Here is a 15,033-nt window from a genome sequence, read left to right as displayed (position 1 = left end):
CTGCAAGGCCACGGCCCCAAGGCCCTGTCACTTGTAGCCACTGCTGTGCTTGGCTTTGTGTGCTGAGCCAGGCAGGACACGGGCCTGGGCAGTCTGCCCCTGCCACCATCAAGAGCCAGCATGTTCCTCCTCAACCGCTGCAGGTTTGTGCAGTGTGGATTTGGAGCAAGCCTCTCCAGGAAGTCTGCATCTGAACTGTTAGTATCACTTGGAGCACATTGAATAATTTTATTACATTTAAAACAACGTGACAGCTGATTGACTCCATAGAACAAAACCCAATTATTAAGATAAGGCATTGCCTTCTCCACCGGCTTTCTGCATGTTTTCCTGTTTATTATGTAAATGACAAATAGGAAACCCTATCCCTATGTTGTTGAGCATCCTGTTTCCAGACGTCATTGGGCTCAGAAACAAATCTCTTTTCTTTGATCAGCAGTTAATATTAATGACCTTTAACAAGCTCTCAAGGCAAACTGTCACAATTGTATACCTAAGGCGTTTGCTTTCACTCTTTAATAGCAGATGAGACTGTTGCAGTTGAATGCATTTCCTGTTCTCTCCTTTTTGCTATGGGCCAGTCTCTGCCCAGCACAGCTCACGCCCCAGAGGGCCCCACAGCGCACACAGCTCCGTGTTGGGTAGATGGACAAATTCAACTTCAGAGCTTTCCATGGAGGGGTCCCTGCCCAGTGCCCAGCCCTGCAGCCCCACAGGCTGAGTGTCCAGGACACCAGGTCCTCTGGAGGAAGTCACGGCCATGGCAGCAGGAGGCCTGGTGGGACAGGCCTCATCCTGGGGCCTCACCATGCTTGTGGTGACTCACAGTGAGTAGATGGAGGCGTGTGTCGGACGGGAGGCCCAGTGGTGGCAGCTCCTTCCAGCACAGCGTTGGTCCACATAAATTGTGCAACAGCACAGTCCTGAGGAAACGTGTAGTGAATGCTGCAAATTTGGCATGGTTATTGGGCAGCTTCCGTGTAATGAACGACAAAACTGGCATAAATGTAGCAAAGGCCTCAGAAGCATTCCCTGTGCAGACCAGCACCACATGTCATGTCCGGGAGGCCCAGCCCGCAGCCTTGGGCGCCTTGCACGTGTGGATGTCCACCTCCTCCAGGCAGTCCTGGCAGCGCACCGCGCAGCACCAGTGGAACTTGCACTCGCATTTGGTCATCCTGCTGACACGCAACGTGTCGTAGCCACGGCCGCAGCACATCACCTCACAGCTGTCCATGCCGCGGGACGTCTGGTTGCACACCCGGCCGGCCGTCCCCGGGGAGCCTGCAGGGAAGAGCCAGGGGTCAGTGCAAAGGCAGGGTGGGTTCCAGGAAGGACAGACAGCATGAAAATAAGAAGAGCAGACACAATCTGCAATGCATTTGGTTCTCCAACATCACATCACTCGGGATTATTTGTCAAATGAGAAATGCTTGTATTAGGGCAAAACCGGCCTCACATTTTGGGCAACTGGGAATAAGCGTCGGAAAGGAGGAGCACAAGTGACCAAATATTGCAGGGCTCTGCCTGACTCCAGGAATGTCACAGCCACACAGCCCTGCTGCCTGCGTTCAGCCCCAGGGCTGCACAGCAGTGTCTGCTCTGCAGCCAATGGGCCCACAGAGCAGCGCTGGGAGGGCAGGGGAAGGCTGCTGGGCCCCAAACTGCTATAGCTGGTGGCTGTGAGGGACGTGTGGGCAGTGACATTGCTGCTGGTGTCACAGTCTGCAGAACCACAGTGCTCAGAACACCTGGCACCACAGCTGTGGCTCACAGCCCTTGCATTAGAAGAAACTGATCTGCTGTGGGCAGGAGGAGGACTGGGAGACGGCCTGCTGCTCTCTGCACATCCTGAGTGCTGGGTCACCTCTGCCTGCAGCCACATGGCACAAAATGGCTGCACTCACCTCCTCACGGCATTCCTGCCTGGAGGCTGCTGTGCCACACAGGAGCTGGTGCTCAGCTGATGTGAACTTATCTCAGAGAACACTGCTTAATCTACGCCACAGCTCTTGGCAGACCATTTTCCATCCGAAAACCTCTTTGTCTAACCTAATTTCTTAGGTATTAATATTACCAATGAATTTCTGACGCTGCTATAATATGAGCATTGCTCTGGCACTGTCTTTAGACCAGATAATAGCTATTTTTGTCCGTTCTTGGCCAAAATGGAGCCCCCTGCGCAGTGACCATGATCACTAAATTAACTGGGTACATCCTACAAAGCATATCTGCTCAGTTTTGTTACTACTATGTTATTTCACAGGTGTACATGAAAATTACGCCTTCCTAAGGAATAAAATGCATGCAGACAGTAATTCAGATCTGTAGGAGAAGGACAGCAGATCCATCTTCATAAAAACCTAAGCCATAATTTTTAATTATTAGAAAATCTTCTTGCATTAATTCCTACTTTCTGTTGTTTCTCCCCATGGCGTACTTGGCATTACATCCCACTGCTACTGAATGAAGCACTTCAGCACACAGCAGCATGAACTGTCCCCCAGGTTCCCCTGCCTCCCTCCTCTCCCCAGCACCAGGCAGATATCAGGTCCCATGTCTCATCAGCCCAGCACACACACAGCAAGTGATCAAGTGATCTCACACCTGTGAGCGAAGCCACCTTCTCTTCTGCCAGTTCCCACCTGACCAATGCATTATGAGAGCAGTGTGGGAGATTTTGCTCTTAGCCACGGCATCAGAAATTTTGCTCTTTTTATATCTAATCAGGACAGGCTTTAACTGTTGTTCCAGCTGCTCACCCAGCCCAAGACCCTCCTCCAGCTTGCTGCTTTGGCCAGCCCTGGGCTGAAGTGCCACCTCGGGGTGAAGGGGGCTGAGAGCAGGACCATGTGCCTTGTACCTGGGCTATACCTGGGCCATGCTGCTCTGCCTGGTTGAGCTCCACCATCCCCAGCCCAGCCCTGTTCCAGCCTTCCCAGCTCTGCCCAGACTGGGGAGCTTGCAGGGAGGCAGCTGTGGGCAGGCTGAAGTCCCTCCTGTTTGAGGAAACAAATAGCATTGATGTGGAAACCAGTGACAGGTTGCACCAGGCATGTTCTACACCTAGAAGCAGCAGCAGCTCCTGGTGTCCCATCCCCACCATCTATGCATGGGCCTGGATTGTAGGTGGAGAACTTAAAAGAGAACAAGGTACTGTCAGTCCCAACCCTTGCTTTCCCAGGTCCTGTTTTCAGGTATTGCTCTGCACAGAGAGGCCCTGACACCACTGATTTGGGCATGGCCAAGGACCTGCAAGGACACAGAGCTGTGTGACCTGCTTGTAGTCACACAGCAAGCTGGTGGCAGAAACCAACCAACCCTACATTCATACAACCAACTTGATCCACAGAGCAATGCAAACAGTTGGAACATCTGTGCCCAAACCAGCCCCAGGGATCATCTATCACATCCCAGACTGAGCAGAACGCCTTTAATTGAATATGTGTTTGCAGGGCCCTGTCCCGCATTCTCCACTCAGACAAAATAAAGTCAAAAAGGCCAAGTGCGATTGATGTTTGCATTAGGAATTGGATTTGAATTCTCCCATGCTCCTGCCACCCAGCCATCCCCGCATGTGGGTGTACGACACTGATGGGGCCCAGTAACAAAGTCCTGGAGTGCCCAGGCTGTGTGATGCAGCACATAGAGGACAACAATCCATAATAACCACAATTTGGATTAGTTTCAAACTGCCTGGTGTTCTGCGCTGGGAGGAAGGCCTCACATCAACCTCTGCATAAGGTCAGGTGATGCAATATGAACGGCTGTGATGAGGTGCGGGAGCCTTCCCGGGAAGGTGAGCAGCATTCCTCTGCCAAGACACAGGTTATTTCCCAGCCCAGAAGTTCTGGTTTCCAGATGTCTGGGGAAACTGCACAGCAGCCACAGAGAACCTGAATGGGAAACTCCCACTGATTTCAGAGGGAGTTTTGTACTGACTTCAACAAGAAAATGATTTCATTCCCTAACAGATAGTCAAAAGTCAGTATCATCTGATGTCACCCACAATATAAAACAAACATCTACTGTGCTACTAGGGGAGGAGACCAGATTGTCCACAGAATGTGGCAGAAGACAAAATAGTGCACATAGAAGCTTAGCTCCTGAGCAAAACTAACATTTCTGAGTTCAAAGAGTCTCTTCAGTATTCCTGTGGCTCTGCCCGAGCCCAAGGACAGTTCTTGGGCACCAACCCCATTGGGGGAACCAGGGCACACACATCCCACGCAGGGCTCCCACTCTGGGAACCAAAAGACGTCTCAGCCCTCTGACAATATTCAGCACGCAAATTTAACTTGCCTTGCCAAACTCAGTTCACCTACAACATAAGCACACATAAGAGACACTCTCTTCACAAGGCAGAAAATGAGCAATAGCTGACAGCAGTCACGCACATCGCTGCATCCTTGGCAGTGCTCAGGCACTCGGGTGAAGAGGCCAACAGAGGAAACTAAACAAAAGAAGGTAGAATTTTCTGGTCTCACCCTGCTACTTACTGATCACCTCTGAATCACCTGAGAGGCAGGAAACTGTTCTAACTTGCAGAAAGTTTTAATGTAACCTCTTTGTTTTTAGTTTGAATTTCAGAATTGCCATGCCAACACACAACGTCGTATATGCCAACATACCCACGGCTCTGAGCACTGCCAGCTCTATGGTCTGTACATCAAACCTTTCCTTTCTTCCTGCTTTGCACAGTCATTTTCATGAGCAAATGTGGAACTGGGAGAGCGATCTTTTCCTCATTCCTAAAGAACTACAGTAACATTATTTCTCTACAGTGTGAGATTCAGGTAGACCCTACATACCTGGCAAGGATGTGAGGGCCTGAGGGAGTGGGCAGAAAACAGCCATCTCTGGGAGAGCTGGAATGGAGCACACCAGCAATGGAGAGACAGAAATGTGTTGACATAAATCAGCCCATTTAGAATAAGTTGACAGTGAGCACGTCTGACTTCTCTCTCTACAGCCATTGCCCACTGTCACGGTCCTTTGGGCCCAGGAGGATCCCAAGTTTGCTGGCATCTCCTCAGCCCTCAGGAGGATCCCAAGTTTGCTGGCATCTCCCCAGCCCTCAGGGCTGGCCCTTGTTCTGACTGAAGTCATTGCGAGCTCAGCATCAACCCCATGGGCTGGGACTTCGCCTCATATGTTCTCAGTGCGTAAACTGGGAGATGCAGGCCAAGTAGTCACACAGGGACTGACTGCGTAGGGCTAACCTTAGTGAAAAGTGTCTAACATAGATCAGCATTGGTTTCCCTCCATGGGTTACATACTTGAAGTGCTAACACATCTTGCCCAGTGCCAATACTTTCCAGGCCATGATTTAATTTCATGTTTCTCTTTCACTTCAAACTCGGCCTTCTTCATTCCTCTCAGAAATACAGCAAATGGCTTATGTGGAGCAATAAGGGGAAAAAATAACAGGAAAGTCACCCTGTGAAGGAGTCCTCAGACACAGCTGTTTGATGGAGACACACAACATTATCACCAGCCTCCTGGCCCACCTCCACCCCATGTGCAAGCAGAGGCCGCAGTGCTGGCTTTGATAGCACCAAAATGTGACCAAATGAGTGTCAGGAGAAACCTGTGGGCGGCCCAGAGCAGGCCCAGCATGACCTGTCCCTTTGCCCCACCCCCACCTGCACATGGCCGACACCTTGGTGCTACCCAAACATCTGCAAAAAATCAGCCCTCCTCACCAGTGCAATCCTGCCACCACGTCTAACTCGGTGAGGCCAACTAACTCAGATCTCAACTAATTTCTTTACAGGGACATGTTACATGGCTTTAACAGACTCCACAAACAACAGCCCCTTCTAAAGGATCTGACATTAAATAGGTGATGTCTGTCCTACGGCTGCTCACACATTTATACCCAAAGCATTCTTTATTTTTGCACCTATCTGTTGATAAACTTGCTTCGGTTTTCAGTCATCCTAGCCTGCGTGGATGGTTAAAAAGCAACACCTTAAAAATGAATATGTTTTTACCAGAAGCTTCCAAGCAGACAAAGAAGGCTTTAGAGCACTTCTGAGGTGAAGCTATGCATTTGAGGAAAGCCAGTACATGCTGCACCCAGACTGCCATCGGCCTAACCTTCCCTCTATTTCCTCTTACAGCATTATCCTCCCTAACAAGCCTCACCCTGTACAGTCCTGGGGATGCTTTTATTGAGTTTGGCAGCTGGCAGTTTATGTTAATATAAAGGAAGCCCATGCTAAGTGTGTCAAAATATGAAAGTTCAACGTAAGGTCTTCAAAAGCCCTCTGGGATGTCCAACCTCTGCTTCTAGTGAATTATGATTAAAAAATATATAGACGGGCAAAAATTGTTTTGGCTTCCACACAACCAGAATCAAGTGGATTCCGAACAATTCTGCCAATCTTCCTTCGGTCCATTTCTAAAAGCCTTGAAATCTTAATGCTCGATAGAGGTGGTTGGCTTATTATGCTCTCCTGCTATGAAGTGAGCTGCTATTAGTGGTTTCCACAGATTATCTCCCTCCTGAAAGCAATGACTCCTCTTCTCCTTCTAGGAAAGAAATAATAACTCAACATTTTTCCCTCTGTAGGGGTGAATCATGTATATATGTTCCAGTGCCTCCCCCAGACAGACTGCGGGGTGTATGCAGTGACAGCACCCTCAATGGCTGCCTGCCACCAGCAAACAGCCAAAGCTGCAAGCTCCAACAGGAGGAGGTGAGACATGGGGATTTTTGGATGGATCACTGATGATACAACTCCGGAGCACCTTTCATTTAGTGGGGTTTATGCGTTAACACACCCAAGCCACAGAGAATACTGGCTCTGTCATTTCACAGTTTGTGAAGCTGTTGAGTTGTGATGCTTCATGAAACGTGCTCTGGGAATCCTTCCCTCAGCCCCAGTTCCAATCAATCTCTAGGCACACAGCTTTTCTGAAGCTTTACTCTGTCGGAATTCCCCACAGACAGAACTATATTCAAGGGCACAACAAGTACCACGGTATTATACTTAGCTGATGCTGAGGTGCTGTCCACATATTTCCAAACTCAGACTTCCATAATCTCATTTCATTTCACCTCCAATCATCTATCAGGGCTAATGCTCTGGAGTGCTCAGCAGGGCAAAATAAAACTAATCAAGAAAAAATGCTGCTCAGCTGCTGATGTTATCTCTGCTGAACTCGGATCAGCTTGTGTTTATCTTTCCTTGCTCCATGAGAGTAGCAGGCAATCCCACAGCACTGTTCCTGTTCCCACTGAAGGCTTACTGCAGCTTTCCAAACCTGTACTCTTCCCAACAGCCATATCTTCAGGCTTCTGCACGGCACAGAAACGGCTCAACAGGAGTGTTATCTGAGGAGGAGCGGGAGCGTATGCCAGGCTCCGGGTGGGGAGCAGGGAGCAGTGCTGCAGCACACGCCCAGCATCCTCCACCAGCAGCTGACTGCACTGGATTAGGCTCACTGCAAAGGCTGTTACATGGCTTCCTGATATAAAAGTGGCTTGTGTACTGGCTCTCCATCTAGAGGGAAAGAAATCACAGACTTTACAATGAAACCAGCAGATTTAAGCAATGAGTATCAAATACAACCTGGTCTGCAAAGAAATAAAGTTCTGGATAAATCCTACCCTCTGCACAATGCCACAACGTGCCCATTCATTCACTTGAACGACTAGACCTTGTGATGCTGGTCACTACCCAAGGAACAACATGCTCTTGTGCAGGTAACGAACACCATTCACAAAATCCATAAATAACTTTTAAAGTTACACTGACTACTTAACTAACCCGGATCAGTGCACAATATGAGCGTACTGGATGCAATTCCGGGTTTGCTGAAGTCAATAGTACACGAGCAGGATTTCACATATTGTTCTTATTTAAGTACAGTTGTTTTGCAATGCTTATTCCAAGTAAACTTGGATTGTAAATACACAGGGATGCCAAAAAGACCTAAGCTGCATTGCTATCCAGATACTCCTATGGATGTGTCATAGCGGGTGCTCTCTGGTACGTTATACAACATATTAATCAGTTCCACAGCATCGTTCATACATTACTCAGTCTGGCTCTCTTCTCCACATTTCTGTTTTTCAGTTGCTCGTTGTTAATTGCCACATCAGGAAATACTGCGCACTGGTCAGGAGCCGTTGGCACAATTAGCACCACTCAGCAGTGCCTCAAACCCTGCAGCATTTCTAACAGTGTCCACGGACACCTCCTAAAGCAGAGCACTGCAGTGCTAACAGCAGCCCTGGAACTCCACCTCTTCCCACCGGGGCTGATATGACTCTACAGAAAATGTGATAGCTGCTACAGACCGAGCCAACGCCGACTCACAGAAAGAAATAACCACAGTGAGACCCGGTGCAGCGTGTTGTGCCCCACCAAATTGCACCCCTTCAGCCACCTGCACGCCCTCAGCAACCTGCACTGCAACAGAGGCCGGTGCGAGCAGTGCACAGAGTTGCTGGCCTCCTGCCTGCGAGAGAGGTGTGTCTGCAGCAAGGAGCTGTGGGGAAGGAGCAAGTAAAGGCCACCCAACTCTTGGGAGTGTACAGCAGCGGCATAACAACATGGAAAAGAAGCGGTGTCAACTGGAGGAGGCACCATGGGGACACCACAGGACTTGACTCTGCTGCAGAGACACGGGGTGGCTCTGGAGGCTGTATGGTGTGGGTCAGCCTCCAGAGCACAGCTCCAGCTTGTCCTGATGACAACCTTTGCTCTGCAGAGTCTCGAGGACTTCTCAGCCCCTGGAGGAAACTGCTGAATTACACCAGAACAACTGGCTATCGCACGTCTAGAGACATTGAGGAGCTATGGATCTTGTACAGAGCCCTTCTTCAGAACATCTTCCTTCCTGCTTCCTGCTGGTTGTATGCATGGATTTATATACACACACACTCAATAATAATGATATTTTTTGACCTGCAAAGTACAAAGGACTGAAACAAAACCATTCATGTGTAATGATAGAGGCTTACCTACATCCCTGTCCCTGATACAGTAGTCTGGAGAGCTTTCAAAGTATACCAGGTCATTCTTAGTTGGCTTCTTAAATCTCTTATTAGCCACAGTGAAACCCGTGCCATCTTGATTCATGACCACCTGAATCGCTCCATTGTATTTCTTCCACAGATAATCTCCTGTTTTCCTAAAGTCTGCCATGGCCAGCCAACAGGTCCTTAGAGTGCATGATCCACTCACACCGTGACATTTGCACTCCTGTTTCAAAAACCGCTTCACGGCCTGTTTAGAAACGCAGCAAAATATACACAGGTAAAACAAACTGTAATCGAAGCTTCTCAATCCCTTTCCATTGATCCTGTCATGCCAGGCTTGCCATGGGCCTTGAAACCACGGTCTGTAGTGACACCCACTGGTAGCACCAAGTCATCCGACAGGGCTGGGCTGCTCTGCTTGCTCCTTTCAACCACACCATCTTCCGGGGTTTCCTTGCCTCCCCCCCCCGGTCAGTCATCCCAAAGATCTGGAGCCCACAGTAGTGCCAGATACAGCTCCAGCAATGGGAAATAAGCTGAGTAAGGGACACAGCTGCTCAGCCCCAATAGGTGCGGGTGCTCCATGTCACCATCGCTCAAGCTGAAACACTGCCACACTGCATGTCCCTACCTGGGCTTCACCGAGCTGCTCTGGGATGTGAATTTTGTATATAGATAAAAGAACTGAGAATAACTGTGACATCTTTACTGCTTTGTTGTTCATGAACATTTTAATGCCATCGGGTTTAAATCTACTGTGAAAAATCTAACAGGACTGTCTAACTTCCTCCAAGAGCTCTCGGGCACAAGGTCTGGATCCCTACACAGAAGTAGGTGATGTTTTAAACATTGCCTGGGAATTCATAAGCATTTCATATTGAGTGATTCTGCAGAGACTCTGAGGTATCACACCTGGGCAGTGGCACACAGTTTAGAAATGGTGTTTCTAAAATGCCTACAAACCTTTACACACAGAGTGAGGCCTTAATGAGTTTGCACTGGAGAGATCACCATCGTTAATTTAATGTCTGGGCAGCACTGACGTCTTTTCAGCTTCATCTCAGACCTAGAAGCTATCTGCACGATGTTAGGGAACATCAGATGGGTTCTTATACAATAAATGAATTAATTCTGAAGATAAAGATATTTGACCTGTGTTATGCCTTAAGGGTCCGTATTTCATGAACATATTAGAGGAACGGCATCATGGGAGGAAGATAGCAGACGGAAGAGGCACAAGATCAAAGGTGAGGCTGAGGTGCAGCAGGGCAGCACTTTCCATTCAGGCACCCGGTAATAAAGTGAGGCTGTGTCACACAAGCAAAGTACGCTTAATTTTCTTTCTAACCTGTGTGACTGCTTCAAAGAACAAGTAGGACTGGGATTCTGCTCAGACAGGGATCTAAGTGTGTGCTTGGTTTTAATCATCTGAGGAACTACTGCTCTTCTTAAAGGAACCTGGTGGACCGAGGCCGCCAACACCTGAAGAAGCACATCAGGATTCAGCATTACTTTGTTGGTGGTGTCCCTGTACTGATACAATGCAAAGCAATTTGCGTGACTCCTACAAGATTACCGTGAATACTTTTCAGAGTATTTCTGAATTAGTAAGATCCAGGCAGCCTCCTTTTAAGAGGAATCTATGGACATGGGCTCAGTGCTGGGGGTGAGGAGAGTTTGAGGGCACGGACCCCCACCTGTGTAGGCAGCCTGGGCACAGCTGAGGCAGCGAGGGGCTGCAAACTGAACCTGCACTGCTGTATGGCGCAGCACTGCTTCCTGTGGAGCAGGCCCTAAAGGATAAGGGAAGGTGCAGCTAATATTTAACAAATAAAAAGCCCGCCTGCTTACCAATACTGTCCTACCATTTTGCATATATGTGTTATTAAACTTAGTAAGATACCTAGATATTACAGAAGGCACTTCACAGCATGGAGCCAAATTAACCCTATGAAGTGTTTCCTTGTGTTGTAGATGGCAGCCTCTTTTGGACAGTGCCATACATAGAGCTATATTGGCTTTCTTTGTTCCCCACTAGGCATACCATAACTGCCTATCAAGCTGGTGGCGTTACACATCAGTTATACCTGCTGCTAGAAAACAGATGAAATAGAGATGTTGAAGGAGAAAAAACTATTAGGAAAACCATCTGCTTTCTGTACAATTAATGAACATTTGATCTTTTCTTTCTAGTAAGAGCTTGTTAATATGAATCAATTTCACAATATGTGAAGGGAAGGTTTTAATACAAAAAAAGGTGAGGATGTGAGCAATTTACTTCCAGCTGAATATGTGCTAAGGAAATCAGAAGACAAGAAGCAAGAAGTCTCTTCATGCCAGCAGTGGTTGGTGTAGCGCTACGGAATATCTTTCTGTGTTATTCCAGATGTTAAGAGCGTAGTGAATTTTGAGCACATTCTGAGTAATGAAAAAGTACGCTCCAATGACATGCCCTACTCTCACAACTTATCGCCACTACCCCAGCTATGGTGCAATCCGCAGCCCTTGCACCAGCAGCAGCCAACGTGCCTGCAACCACTCCTGCTACCTGCAGCAGCCAGCTGAAAACTTCCTGTGGAAATTAAACAGTGGGATTTTCATGCAGTGCACAGAGATGGGTTTCTGTTGAGAGCAGTCAAGGCCAGTGTCTTTTGGAATTAAATGTAGCATGACTTCTGTGTTCTAAAAAGTGAAGTCGTTGCATTTTCTCTCTGCTTATTCTGTTTCGGTTTACCAAACACGCAGAGGAACGGTCAGCGCTGGTTTTCCTCCAAGACTGTTTTGAATTTGCTCCCTAATAGCCCAGCCTGATCTTCAGCCTCCTGTAGGAACTTCTACTTTTCATTAACCACAAGGAGTAGAACTCCTCCATACGTAAGGATGAGACTCAAAACAAAACCTCCATCCACCTGACCCTGCAAGGGCTGTACCTGCACTCAGCTCCTACACAAGGGATTGCTGGATGGACTCGGAGGGGCACTGACGAGCAGTAGCAGGTGGTGCACTGGGAGCCCTGCCACCCCCAGCCTTCAGGGCAGATAAAAAGGCACCTTGCCCTCCCACTCCCCCCATGCTTTTCCTGCTTTGAGGCTGCTGTGAGAGCTGGCCCCGTCCCACCCCATGAGCACGGCCACGACACCCACCTTCCTTCCTGCTCGGTTGTTGTGGAGGTTCATCAGCGCCCTGGCATCCTTCCCTTTCCTTTCCTTGGCATCCACGAAGGCCCTGGCAAACTTAACGCCATAGTCGATGTTGTCGCTGCAGCCGCCCCAGTCGAAGCGGCCCTTGCTGTCCTTGGCAGAGCCCTTCTTCTCAGGGTCACAGGAGCAGGACTTCAGCTCTCCCTGGCTGCACGCCCTCGTGATGGCGAACACAACGCCAGCAGAGGAGATGGCGTGGACGAACGCGGACTCCCGGCTGCCTGCAATAAGAAGCAGGCCTTATACATGGCTGCGGCACTCAGTGTGAGCAGCCGGCCTAGTTCACGGCCCGACAGCCCGGCCTGTGTGCTGAGCTACAGGTTAAACTTGGCTGGAACCATACAGAGGCGTTTCCTCAGTCAGAACTGGCCATGGCTCAGAGCTGGATCCCTCCCTGGTATAACCCCATCAGTACAGTTAGAGTTTGCTCCTGATGTGAGCCATCCTTCCATGGCTCAGTTGCTCTGTGGAGATGCAGGGAGAGGGCAGCTGGTATTTCTGCCACATTCCACCAGCTCAGAGAAACACGCAAAGTGCTGGTTCGGAGAGTATTTAGGAAATCACTGCACAGGGATGTGGGAACAGCATCTGCGCTGCAAAGTGCTGCAACTAACTTCTGAAGCCAGCTTTTCCCCTTCGGAGACACTTCATCTTGCTAATCTCAAAGGGAGTGGTGAGAAATCCTTGGTGCTTTTTTTACCTGAAAATGAGGAAGCGTTGGACCTGGAGGCCTTCCCTCACCCAGGTGTGCTCAGAGTGACCGGCAGCACCGCTGTGTGACACCCTGGCAGGCCAGGCTCTGTGACTTCCACACAGCACAGCCCGGGCACAGCTCCCTCCCACTAACGATGCTAATTCATTAAACCAAGGACCAGCTGTTTTTCTAGACTATGCCAGCTCCTCAGTGCACATTCCAAGGCAATAATTGCTCGGGTTTGTTTAACGATGTAGTAATTTACAGCACGGAGTTGGGTTGTGTTGATACAACTCTATGGTAAGCGGCTATTTTCAGACCTACTTACAGAAGGTCTGAGCTTCACACGAAAGGAGTGAGCAGAACCTTTTCCCGTGGTGGCTGGGGCTGGTATCAATGAGCCACACCTGCCCTTTAGGTAGCATTACCACAGTGCAAACCCAAAGAGTCTGCAGTGTTATCTACACTTTCACACTGGGGCAGATGGGCACTTGCATCCTTACAACAGACAGAACAGCCACGGAATTACTGCCAAGTATCGATGTCCCGGCAGCACCTGGGTGCTCCACCTGTGCCACCCTCCCGGGCCCCCTCCCAGCACGGCCCCCATCTCCGCAGGGATGGGTGCCCGCAGCCCCGCCCGGCCTCGCCCCGTCCCCCGCCCGCACTCACTGCGCTGCAGGACGCGGCCGAGGAGGCGCTGCCCCCGCTCCAGAGCGCTGCAATCCCAGCGGTGCCGCCGGAACTGGTGCTGGCATTCGGCCGTCCAGGCGGCCACTCCGCGCCCGATGGACAGCATGGCCTCGGGGTGCCGCCGGCACAGCTGCCGCTGCCGGCTCACCAGCCCCGGCACGTTGTCGCACATCACCCGCGACGAGCCCACGGCCCCCATGTACCTGCGGGTGGCAAAGGGAGGGGAGGGCAGCGACGGGAGCACCCGGCCGGAGCCCCGCGTGCACGGGGACATCGGGAGGGGCGCGGGGAGGGAAGGGGAAGGGATGGAGAAGGGATGGGGAAGAGATGGAGAAGGGATGGGGAAGGGACCGCGGGGCAAAGCGCCGGGGAGGGGCCGCGTTTGGGAAGGGCCGCGCCGCTCCGCTCCCCCCGGCTCCGACCCCGGCTCCGCACCCACTTTTTGGGGAGAAAATCTTTCAAACCCTCTCGGGCTGCGTTTTGTTTAATAACTTCGGGAGGTCAGACTTAAAGAACAGCCCGGACCGAAATTAAATTACATCATCTGCACCCAGATGTTCCCGATTAAGTCCTGCAATGCTCCGAGTACGCCTTTTATCAAACCCAACCCGCGATAGGTGTCTTCTGAAGGGACCAAACACAGGAAAGCGGCCTTTCCGCGGATGTTCATTATGTCGCACGATCGCGAAATCTATAAGCCGCGACTTCCAACACTGACGTTTCGGCGGCACCGCAAAAAGCAGCCGGCCACCCCACAGCGGCGCCCGTACGGACACGGAGCGGACACGGACGGTCCCAGCGGCGGGGACGTTCGGTGCCGGGTCCCGGGCCGGGATCCGCCGCTCGGGTCGCGCCCGGCGCCGCGCTGCTCGTCCCGTCCCGCCCCGCCCGGGTCCCAGCGGACGGATCCACGCGTGGGGCTGCTGAGCCCGACCGCTCCTTCCCCGCGAGCACGCGGGGGTCGCCCGCACTTACCACCACGAGGAAGCGACCGGCGGGGTCGCCCACAGCAACACGAGGGGAAGGGACCACCACCAGATCCCGAAGAGCGAGGCCATGGCGGGGGCGCGGCGCTCCGCATCGGGGCACTCGCGTGGGGCAGCGGACATCCCATGGGACGGCGCCGGTCGGCGGCGGTGCCGCGGGGCCCTTCCTTCGCTCCGCGGGGCTCTACCGCCGCCCCCCCGCGCCGGGGGCGCTCCGGGCCCCGCTTCGCGCCCCTCCGGCTGCGCCCCGCGCCGCCCCGCGCCCCTCCCGCATCCCTGCCCCGCTCCGGCCCTTCCCCGCGGCCGCAGCAGCGCTGAGGGGCGGCGTGGGCTGCGCGCTGACTGGGTGGGTTCTGCTTTTTGCTTTTTTTCCTGTTTTTTTTTTTTTTTTTTTTTTTTTCTCCGAAACTCTGATGGATGAAATGATGTCAAGAGGCGCTGGGGAGAGGAGGAGGTAACACCTCT

General features: G+C 51.2%; 1 protein-coding gene across 1 annotated transcript; it reads right to left on the bottom strand.

The window, feature by feature from the left end:
* Window positions 1-808: 808 nt before the first annotated feature.
* Window positions 809-14,691, bottom strand: WNT2 (Wnt family member 2). Its single transcript, XM_072344693.1, has 5 exons — window positions 14,558-14,691; window positions 13,562-13,785; window positions 12,139-12,416; window positions 8,978-9,242; window positions 809-1,284 (listed from the first exon to the last, which is right to left on the bottom strand). Exons 1-5 carry the CDS (start codon window positions 14,689-14,691, stop codon window positions 1,055-1,057), a joined length of 1,131 nt encoding a protein of 376 aa, XP_072200794.1. The 3' UTR covers window positions 809-1,054.
* Between the last annotated feature and the right edge of the window lie 342 nt (window positions 14,692-15,033).

This window comes from Excalfactoria chinensis, chromosome 1, assembly GCF_039878825.1.
Source record: "Excalfactoria chinensis isolate bCotChi1 chromosome 1, bCotChi1.hap2, whole genome shotgun sequence".
NCBI classification, from domain to species: Eukaryota; Metazoa; Chordata; class Aves; order Galliformes; family Phasianidae; genus Excalfactoria; species Excalfactoria chinensis.
The sequence above is the reverse complement of the archived record's forward strand: the minus strand, read 5'-3'. Positions and strand labels throughout refer to the sequence as shown.